Here is an 11,304-nt window from a genome sequence, read left to right as displayed (position 1 = left end):
CCGTTTCCAGCCGAGAACACGGACCCTGAGATGCCTGCTCACATCCCGTTTCCCTCCAGAGCCAGTTGCTTATTCATAAAACTTCATAAAAAAGATAGAAAATGAACCTACCCCACAACTGCATGGAGCAGGATAGCACATATGAAATTAACGTCCAGGAGGAGGAATCCAGCAAAAAATATGAGAGAAATCCATACTTACCCTTCACTCCTATCGGTGGGTTGGAAACACCGTTGGGGAGTCTGTTCTTGACTTTCACGCATCTTCCTAACAGGACCGAGGACAGTCGGCCTCCTCCGGTCCCAGAACCCTGAAGAGCCCGTGGCTCATCTAGAACCTTGGAACCGCATGGAACAGGGTCCCACGAGGAGAACACAGACTGGTCTTTCCTGCCTGCACCCCTTGACCACATGGCACAGAGTGGCTGCCAAAGCCCCAGGACCCCGACTCTGACTTCTAAGGAGCAAAAGGAAATTCCTCAGCGGGACCCTGAGCTCAGGCCATCCGACTGTCACTTTCTCTTGTAGTATTTCCCTCTGTGCTTGGACAAAGGGGATGGCACCTTAAATGCGGTGACATCGTCCACTGACTGATGGTCCAGGAAAGAGGGTGGAAGCTAAGTGACCTTGAGCAGGATGGCAGAGCGACGAGGGCCATACACGCTGGCCTGTGAGCGCGAGGGGCAAGCTGGTCGGCGTCCCCAGGCCTGGTCAGGCCCACCGAGTCCTGAGCTGAGACTAATCTGGCCGAACTCTGAGCTTGCAGGGTCGGAGGAGGGAGACCACTGGAGCTTTGGCCTCGTCATCTTCTGAGGACTCAGGAAACTGTGTGTGAACAGTGATGGGTGAACAAACCCACTTTCCTCCCCAGCTCTGCGGAAATGCCAGCGTTCTCTTCACGACACAGGAGTTTAGAAGCAAACTCCCGTCACTCAGCCGTGTATCGACTGTCTGCTCCAGACGGGTCAGCTCACACCCTCCTCAGACCCAGCATTCGCTGTGCGTAAAAATGACTTCTCTGGGGAGAAAACTAAGGCAAAAGTAGCTCACGACTCCAAACAAGACGAGAAGCATGCATGAAAATATTCAAAAGGAAAGACCTGCAACTATCAAACCGCAAACTCTGGCATCGACCCATCACCGAGGCAACCCCTTTGCAACAAACTCTCTCACTAACAGGGAAGTTCCAAACTCAAGTGGAACTACACACCCACTTTTCCCACATAAAAAAGAGAGGCAGAAGTAAACTTAATTTGTGTTTCAGCGAAAACTAAATGAAAATCAACTTAAAGAGGAGTAAGGCCTTTCTCATAGATTAAACAAATGTACGAGATGTTCCTATGCTTTATCAAGCAATGAAAAATCTTAAATTTTAAAATAAAACTTATATAGGTGATAATTATTTTGAAAATTCCATGTACACAGGGGAACCTGGGTGGCTCAGTCGGTTAAGCATCCGACTTGATTAGGGCTCAGGTCATGATCTCAGGGTCGTGGGATCGAGCCCCATGGGCTCCTCCAACCTGAGATCAAGACCTGAGCCGAGACCGAGAGTCGGATGCTTAAACGACTGAGCCACCCGGGTGCCCCATAAACTGGAAATTCTGATGGACACGTGGTGACTGCGCTGCAGGGGCTGAGCACCTCCCACACGGCCCCGCACACCTGCACCTGCTCTCACAGACCCTCACAGGGGAACAGGGAGGGGCTTCTCAAGGTCACAGGATGCAACCAGCGAGACCAACACACATCACCAACAGCTCCAATTTCTCAACGAATCAATGGTACAAAACAGAATAAACAAGATTTCAGAGGCGCCACCTCCAGTGGAACGTGCCCAGACTCCGGTCCCACAGTGAGGACATGCGCGGCTCTGGCTGGACACGGCATGGTGACTGGGAAGTGTTGCTGGCACGTGTGTCGGCCACGCTCGGCAGAGCCCTTCAAGGGACACAGTGCACAGTAAACACTGTGGAGCAAGACACGGAGGGAGAGCAAAGAGACGGGAGGGGCTGAGCTGCAGGAGCCAAGGCAGCGGGTGACGGCACCTCGTCTCCAATTCAGCGCCTATCTGAAGACATCCAAGTACGCGTCTAGACCTTAGGCTCTGGAAGAACCACAGAGCTTTTCCAATTTCGGGAAAATCTGTGATTTAGTGATGCAGACGCATGAGAGACTCTGATCTGGTGTTGGATCCCGCAGACCACGGCCCACACAAGTCTGCAGGGGCCTCTGCTCCATCAGGGCTGTTACTCGTGGGGGGACCGTGAGCGTGACGGGAGGTGACAGCAGTGACCACCCCCCTGGCCTGTGCAGGGAGCACACAGCACCCGAGCTCCATAAATGACCTCCCACCCACCTGGTGACCTCAGGGTCCATGGTAGAGGGACCACACCTCTGTGAATGCGGACAATAAACCACAACAACCACGTCCACATGCCCAAGGATGCTGCAAGCACCACAGAACATGCTGACTCTCACAGCTACTGCACAATTAGGAGCTTCAGACCTGCCATTTAACGATATCATCTGACGTGTTAAGTTCCACATGTTACTTCAGCACACGAGAAGGTTTTCTGAATTTAAAGACTGTGTCTTCATAGTGCTATCCTCCGTTTTACGGTGAATCTCAGGGGAAGCATTAAAAACACTCTGGAAATGGAGGCACCTGGGTGGCTCAGTCGCTAAGCATCTGCCTTCGGCTCAGGTCATGATCCCAGAGTCCTGGGATCGAGCCCCGCATCGGGCTCCCTGCTCGGCGGGAAGCCTGCTTCTCCCTCTCCCACTCCCCCTGCTTGTGTTCCTGCTCTCGCTGTGTCTCTCTCTGTCAAATAAATAAAATCTTTAAATAAATAAATAAATATTAAAAAAAAAAAGCACTCTGGAAAGACAGGTCCACTAGTTGCGTGGCTCTGGCTGGGCGGGGCAGGGTGGCACACATGCATTCAGCTGCGCAAAGACCGGTGCCCAGAGGGGCCTGACCACCTGCTTTGGAGCAGCAGCAACAACCGGCCACCCCTGCCCTTGTAGGGTAGCCACTGAGTACCCTTACTCCACCTCTACTCACCGCCACCCCGAAGTGCACGACCCCATCACTGTCCCCCAGCCTGCGCCCCACTGCACCTGTCCCCAGAAGGCAGAGTCGTCTGTTTCTCCGAGGCCCGTCTCTGTCACTTCCCCAGAGGGACATGTCGGCCGGCAAGGGCCTCACTCGCGGCAGGCATGGGGTTGGGTGCAGGCTTGCCACACACTCACCTGCCGCCTCTGCAGGTCCCAGAAGGGACAACAGCTGACTGCAGAAGCCTGCACCATGCAAGACCGGGAAACACAGGTGCCAACGTGCCGGGGACAGACCACGGCCCACAGAAAACCACACTCACGTCCTGACCCCGCACCTGTGAGCGTGATCTTGTTTGGAATAGGTCTTTGCAGGTTAAGGGGAGGTCATTACGGTGGACCCTGGTTCAGTATGACTATCCAGACACACGGGCAGGAGGCTGTGTGAACAGGGCCGGAGAGGCTGGAGTGAAGCATCCAAAGGCCAAGGAACAGCCAGGATTGCGCGCAGATGCCAGAACTGGACGAGGCAGGAGGAGCCTTGCTGGGAGCCTTTGCAGAGAGTGTGGCCCTGCCCACACTTGGACTTAAGCCTCTGGCCTCCAGGACTGCGAGCGAATGAACCTCTATTGTGTAGACACCAGGTTTGCTTTGTTACGACCACCCCAGGAAACTCTTACCAGCCACGACCTAACTTACACCGACTGCTCGCTTTGTGGTCGCCTGACATGCGGCAGGAAGGATTCCTCCCCGGCGCCCTGTGTCCACCAGCACCCACCCCATCCAACTCAGCAGTGTGCGGTGAAGCTCTTGAGGGGCTCTGCCGTGAGAACCACTGATACAGTCTGCCCTCCACCCGGGAAAGCCATGCAGCAAAGCTGCTGGTGCTCAGAATCCGCAGGTTGGTGGGAACGGGAATGCAGCCCCTCAGCCGCCTGTGGCTCTGAGGCCGGGCGAAGCTCTGGTCCTTCCCCTGCAGGCTGCTGAGGGAGACGTGTGGAGCACGGCACACACCCGCCTGAGCCTGAGCAGTGTGGGGCAGGGGCCACTCCAGAGACACAGAGCAGGAGGCAGCGCTGCGGGGAAGGGTGGACCCAGGTGTATCCTGAGCCCCTGCCAAGGGGTGGTCCGCACACCACCATGGTGCCAAGGCCACCTTCTGCCGGCTCCGGACAAACCCGAATCTATATTGACAGTTACATGTTCATTTCAGGGTATACCAAAAAAAGCAACCAAGGCATCAAACTCATGATTCCATGGCTATTCTCGCTCAAGATGAGGCAAAGATCAGTTTAAGGAAAAAGATGAGCATGAATGATCTCAAGCAAATTTGGGTAATGTGCCACTAAGCTGAGGAGGTGCCCTGCCCTGCTGTGCCTTCTCCAAGGACGGCGTGGTTACTGGTCTCTGAGGAAAAGAACAAAACACATCTGGTGTTTGGCTGATCCCCCAGCCTCTGTGCGGGAGCAGACCTGCCCAACACAGTGATGGAAGGCAGCTTCTCGGTGCTGACACTTCCTGACCTGCTCCTCAGGCCCCTGAGTGCACACGCCTGAGGACACTCACGGCTCTTTCCATGGTGAGCGCACCTCAGGACCACCAACAATCTTCCCGCCACCGGTCACTCGCGCCAGGGTTTGTGGCAGGTGGGTTTCCACCACATTCAAGAAAGCACAGTGACAGCCGCAGCCGTGAAGCCAGAGCAGAGAAGCCAAGTTCCAGATGGCCTGTCGCACCTTGACTGTTCACTACGTGGACCGTTCACCACGTCGTCCAGTCACGTTCAGGAGGCAGGTGTTAAACCAACTTCTCTCTCTCTTTTAAAATATTTTTAAGTTTATTTATTTAAGTAATCTCTACACCCAACATGGAGCTTGAACTCACGACCCTGAGACAAAGTGGAGAATGCTGTTCCTTTTTTTTTAAGATCTATTTATTTATTTGTTAGAGATGATGACTTATTTATTTACTTGTCAGAGAGAAAGTGCGCATACACACATGCAGAGGGAACTGCAGGAGAGTTAGAGGCCAACCCCCCGCGGAGCAGGGAGCCCGACGCAGGACTCGATCCCAGGACCAAGATCACGACCTGAGCCGAAGGCGGACGCTTCACGGGCTGAGCCAGCCGGGCGCCCCCCGTTAAACCAACTTTAACTCAAAGGGACGTCCAAAGACACTGTCACCTTTTCACTCCTTGTTCTGGTCTCATTCTGCCAACATAAGAAAAAAAAATGAGAAAGTCAAGGTTACCCAATATTAAAAACTATTCTGTTCAGCCTCCCAGTGGGCCAGTCATGGACGTGCGTGTGCTGCCCCAGTGGAGACTGTGTCTGCTAAGGGGCTCCGAAAAGGTCTTCAAAATACTCTGAGGTTGAAGGAAAAAGTCTTCACACAAAACGAAAACAATGAAATAACATACAAATGTGTTTCTATATCACCACAGGTGAAGGAAAACAACCGTATTCTTGTGGAAAAACACGTAAGCTTCCATGTACGCAGCTACCCACGTATAACCAGAAGCAAAGAGAGAACGGCAAGCTACAACGAGCAGGTGCACCTCAATGATGCAGTGCCCGACAGAACTACCGAAGCACATGGAGTGAGAGGGGACGACTCCGAAGTGCTCCCCTCACTCAACAAGAGCCTTAGCTTTTGTCTAGGAAGTGTCCGTGTGCTCCTAAATGTCCTGACTCCTTGGGGCGCCTGGGTGGTGCAATCGGTTGAGCGTCTGACTCTTGGTTTCGGCTCAGGCCGTGATCTCAGGGTCATGAGATCGCGCCCCATGTCGTCCGGCTCCATGCTCAGCGGGGAGTCTGCTGGAGCTTCCCTTCCTCTCCCTCTGCTCCTCTCCTGCTCATGCCCTCTCTGTCTCTCTCTCAAATAAATAAATAAAATCTTTTAAAAAATAAATGTCCTGACTCCTTCAGTCTCTCTTCAGAGATAAAAAATTACAGATGGTCACACGGCCAGTAATAGTCACTCCAAATCACAGAACAGGCACTTTGCAATGTTACTAAAAATGTTCAGAACGTAAGAAGACCCTGCGGCCGGCCCCAAGCACTCACCAGCTGTGAGGACCTAGTCTGCAAGACCTCACATCCTCAACTTTCTCTCATCTCAGAAGCTTTGTACAGGGAAACTCCCACCTTTAACGTTTCAGAAGTGGAGGGAGGAAGTACTGACCGAGCAAGACTGAGAGACACACGAAACGAAACGGGAAAATGAGGCGCTGAATGCGGGCAACAAGCCAAGCCTCTGCAAGGGGGGCCTCAGCCTGTCCGTGGGGCACGCCGCACGGGAGGGCTCATGGAAGGCTGCGGGAGCCTCCCTGCACCCACGCCTGCAGCCGGGCTGTGCACCGAGGGGCTCCCCAAGAGAAGAATGCAGAAGACCTTCACACTGTCATCCCTGGGACTTCCCTGGCCAGCCACCAAGACGGGCTCAGTCCCACAACAGACGGGCGGCTTCCTATGCTCCAGTGCCTGGACCCAAACACAAACCATGGTATGACGCCACCCACTGCTGTTTGGGAAACGCCCAGCACACACATGGAGAAACACGAGGGAGACCGACAGACGCTGCACCTGCTCAGGCCCAAGGGCCCCATCCCCCTCCCCAGGTGATGACCGCACGTGAGGAGGGGAGCATCTGACTCCACAAGGTCTGGGCAGGTTCCCTCTGGGGCACGGGACCACCGCCAGGCCCTCAGCAGGTCTGCACCATGAGGAAGGGCCTGTGTGCCCTGTAAGTCCTGGACAAACTGCTACCCTCCACAGCGAGCGCCTTCTTCACCTCAAAATGAAGCTGAGTAATTCTGCTTCTCTCAAAATTTCCTAAACTGACTTTGAGCTTCATAAATAAAAGGATACTGCTGCTCAGAAGCCTCATTCCTTTAAGGGGATGGGACGAGAAAAGAAAATCAGCCGTTTTCAGATTTGAACGGGGCCACACCAAGACAAGAAGGCCACAGACCACGGTTCAGTGATCACGGCACCACCTAAAGCCATAGGTGCCCAAAGGCTCTCACCATCTTCCTCCCGGGCTCTTCTGGGCGACCCTCACAATGCTGTTTTGACCCCGCTCTGGCCCCCTGCTGGCTGTACTCAGCTGCCCAGTCCCCACCACGCTGGGCTTTCCCCACGCAGCACAGGCAGCTCTGGGTGCTACGTGGGCATGTGGGTCCCGTCACACACTGTTCCTCTGTCGCGCGGGCCAGGGAGCGGATTACGTGAGTGTGTTTCTAAGAAAGCCTATCTGTCTGCATTTGCCCCTCAACACCCTGGAAACCAAGGGCCAACTCTGTAGGCAGGGCAGCACTGACTCTGCCCAACCGAGAGCCATCAGTCACTCTGCTGTCCGTGCCTCAGGCGTGACAGCAGGACTGAACGTTCAGAGTGGGACGGACGGAAGGCCGCAGGTCAGACCCTGCACTCGCCAGGTGACCCCCACACACACGGACTAAGAAGGTGACCTGCCTGAAGCCCCATCAGCCATAGCGCCCCAATGGTGCATCCCGTCCATCCCTCACGGAGGCAGCTCTTAACACTGAGGCTCTTAAACCATCCGGATGTGGCCCAAGACACAGAGGTGCCTTCTTCCTTTCTACAAAGAGAGACGAGGGTGACAACGGGACCTTGGATGCACCTGTGCCAGCAAAGGGGAAGGCTTCCGCTGCGGTGAGGGGCCTGCAGATTGCACCCACGTGAGTCGCAAGGCTGTCCAGATTCTTTATATATGAGGCTGTTTTAAAAAGCGGTTATTCCCACACACGTGTGGATCTTCTTAGTTTTGTCGGCAAGTGGAAAGAACTCTCGGCTGACTAGAACGGGGGAGGAGGTGCGCATACCTGCTCCACCTGAGCAGGCAGTGATGGGGGCAAGGGACCCCTTCCCCGCGGCTCCTCCGAGACACGGAGTGGCCTGTGCACCCCTGTGGGAGGCGGGGTCTGAAACCGCTGTCACTGCCAGCCGCCCCCAGGAGCCACCTGACCCTGCCGTCCTGCCTTCTCACCAGCCACCCACCCTCGACAAAGCAGAGGTCACAACGGAACCTGCGTCACAAGGTCTGGACCCAGAGGGTCAGTGCCCAGCGGGGTAGGAGTCTGCACGGATGCCCTTTCCCTGTAGTGGCCTTTGGGGATTCGGATGCCCCCTTCCCCACGGTTTGCACTCTGTGCCCCCTCCAAGCTCTCGGGGTGTTTCACTAGCATGTGTCACCCACACTGGGTCACACTAGTGGTTCTTGTGTCTGCGGAATGCTCGACTTGTCCCAACAGATCACCAACTCCCTGCAGAAACTCTGTCCCCAACCTGGCCTAAAGGCTGGCCCATCACAGGTCCTCAACAACGCCCGAGTTGTCATGAGTGAGAGGCCCTGGGAACGTCTCTCTGATGTGACTCAAACACCTGTCGAGACACAAAAGCTCTGTAAATGCTGTTGAAAAATATCTGAACAGCATTTCTCGATTTCTATCCTAAAATACCTAGATCAGCAATTTTTGAGTCCAAATGATGTTAAAAAATACTTGGTAATTTTTCAATCTGAAAACGACTTAATAGCATTGTTGATAAGAAATTGAACAGGAAAAAAAAAGAAAAGAAATTGAACAGAAAACTTTGTGTAAATCACACTAAGGTTGAATTTGACCAGCCTAGCTCCTTTTATCCTTCAACACACAACTTTTTAGTTTGTAAGGAAAGGTTTTCTCTTTTCCACAACCTTTTCGTCTACAAATAATATCACAGGCCGTATTGTGCCATCACTGACAAACCAGATCACAAAGCCTAAGTGTGCATATATAAGGTACACAAAGTATTTAGGCTGGAATGGCAGAAAAGAGGGAAAACCTTCCCTGACCTCATGGTGTGAGACCCCAGCCACACCACAGCCAGAGCTGGGGACAGAGGACATCAGAACCCTGATCGGACGAGACAGTGTTTCAAACACTTAAATCAGTCCTGTGGCCTCAATAGAGATTTTTAATCATCCACTTATTCCTAGCAGTCATGCCATTAAAGCCAACTGGTACCAACAAGAAGGATCTCCTTTTTCAGGGGAAGGGTCAGACACACAGGGGAATTCTTGACTGTGCCATCGCTCAACAGACTTTAAGGTAAAATATGTTAGGTCAGAAGAAAGAAAAAGCCTATATATTTACGAGAACGTAAGTCACGGAGGAATATGAAACCCCCAGAGCAAGGCAGTGTGGTGGCAGGTGCTGTGACATGGGGTGCAAGGGAGGACAAGGAGGAGCAGCGGCTTCTAGAACTTTGACAGACCAGCCAAGAAGGCACCTGGGCACAGTGAGGAATTAGCTCAGGTTCCCGGGCTGTGGCACTTTCTAAACACCGTGCACTAAATGGGTCTCCTTGGCGCTTAGAGGCTGGTCTAAGACCTCTGGTAGAGAACAAAGCAGAAATGCTGTACAGCTGTCCCAGAAACACAGACCATAGGGACAGAGTGGCCCAATTTCTCTTAATTTGAAAAGCCCCACATAAGGACAATGTTGGAAAGTTCACTCTGTTAAAACTTAATTTTGTGTAACATGTTTGTAAATAACACCCCTTCTGACAGCGAAGGGACGTCAGGCTTGAGGATTTCCTCCAATCCCGGAGTGGTCTTGCCCTTTCCAGGAGTTCACCCCACCCTCTCTGTGCTACTGTGTGCCCGTGGAACACAGGTGTCATGGGAGCAAGGGTCCAAGGGACCGCCCTGGATAACTGAGTGGGGAACAGAGCATCAAAGAGGGTGGGTGCCCCTGCAGGCAACAGCCAGCCAGTCCTGAACACCGGAGAGTGGGTGTACACTGAGCTCTGAGCACAGGAACAACGCATTTTCAAACAGAAAACAGCTAACCCTGAGCAGAAATTATCTCATCAAAACAAAATTCCTACATCCAGGATGATGTCAATGACAGGTTCAATTAAATGTCCCAAGGCTGGCCTCCAGGAAAGGCTGAATTTGGGGCTTCTGAATAGCCTAAATGAGTACATTCCACCATCTCTTAAAGAAAACTCAATAACCATCCCCTCCCTCCTTCAGTAAAGGATATGAAGATGATCACTAGCTTTATAGGGGACCCAGGGCTTAAAACTCAGTAACTTCTGCCTAGGTAGACCTATTAATCCTTTCTGGAATAACAAAGCATCCCAAAGTTTTCAGTTCAAAATATGTAAAACTATCACAAAATAAACCAAGAGGAAAGATTCTAGTATGGTAAAATACTACTGTTTACTTCATTATTCATGTGAAAAACCCTTCTCTAAATTCCCTTTTGATGAACAAACCATTTTCCATTCTTGCAGCGTGCGGGGCCAGCCACAGAGTGAATCCACAAGTCTGTTACCCAAACGGAAAGTTAGCTTTGATAATAAATCCAATATGAAAGATTCTACAACACACAATTAAAATGCGCGCGAGCACTCCGTGCACAGGTGTCCGCGCCCAGCAGTTTGCAAAACGCGTTGCCTAATTAGCATTTCTTTAAACAATGCGGATAACAATCTTGCCACTGTGATCCTCGGCAAATGCGCCGCTGAGATTGTAGCACGGAAAGCGTGAGGAAATTCGCTGAGAATCTCCGTCAAACTTTCTTTTGTTTATATTTCCTCGGTGTCAGAAAATATCTGTTCTTCACCCCTTTTGGTTTGTACCCAGGCTCCTCGGTCCAGCCCTATTGTGCGTGGTCCGTTAAACCTACAAATAATAAATTTGTTAGCGGGGCCCGGGGAACCCCAACTAGCCACAGCCCTCCTCCTGGCGTAGAAAATTCCCCATTTGCCATCGAATTGACTTGTCAGACAGTGACTCGTGCTACCCTGTGAAACTGACATGTCTATTTACGGAGAAACAAAGACACGGCTCGCGGCGGACCCGGCTCCCTCCGCGCGCCCCGTCCGCTCCGCGCGCCCCGTGCCCTCCGCGCTCCTCTGGCCGCCCGGCCCCGAGGCCCCTGCGCCCTGGTTTATCCAGCAATTAAAATGGAGACGAGACCGGTGCCCGGCGTCAGGGGGAGACAATGACCCCCAAGGCCTGGTGGGGCGCAGGGACCCGCCCGCGCCCACCTCCCGCAGTTCCGACTCTTGGCAAACTCGGCGCGGGCGGGTCCGGGTGCGGCTCGGAGGCGCGGGCGGGGGGCGCGCGGGACGGCGCGGGCGGGGGGCGCCAGGACGCCCCTGGGCTGCCTCCTGGGGCCGGGCGTTGACGCAGCAGAAATTACCAGCTGGAAAATTCCCCTTTCGGAGGTGAC

The 11,304-nt window shown here is 53.2% G+C and overlaps 1 protein-coding gene across 5 annotated transcripts in view; it reads right to left on the bottom strand.

Moving 5' to 3' along the window:
* The window catches only part of ZBTB46 (zinc finger and BTB domain containing 46), a 68,375-nt gene that overhangs the window by 51,597 nt on the left and 5,474 nt on the right, over positions 1–11,304 (bottom strand). For 2 of the 5 annotated variants that reach the window (XR_012376880.1, XM_073888365.1), the window contains exon 1: positions 202–1,338. The exons of 1 other annotated variant lie outside the window; for it this stretch is intronic. Coding sequence is in view for 3 of the 4 variants with exons in the window: in XM_073888365.1 (XP_073744466.1) it covers positions 202–412 (211 nt within the window). In the remaining variant the exon portion in view is untranslated. Of the gene's footprint in view, positions 1–201; positions 1,343–11,304 lie in introns of those variants that run through there. 2 more of the 5 variants (XM_025864978.2, XM_073888362.1) reach the window with 2 other exon arrangements.

The sequence above is a fragment of the Callorhinus ursinus genome, unplaced genomic scaffold (assembly GCF_003265705.2).
Source record: "Callorhinus ursinus isolate GAN/ISIS: 27379988/994484 unplaced genomic scaffold, GSC_fseal_2.0 scaffold89, whole genome shotgun sequence".
Classification (NCBI taxonomy): domain Eukaryota; kingdom Metazoa; phylum Chordata; class Mammalia; order Carnivora; family Otariidae; genus Callorhinus; species Callorhinus ursinus.
Note: the sequence above shows the minus strand (reverse complement) of the source record. Positions and strands in the feature narration are given on the sequence as shown.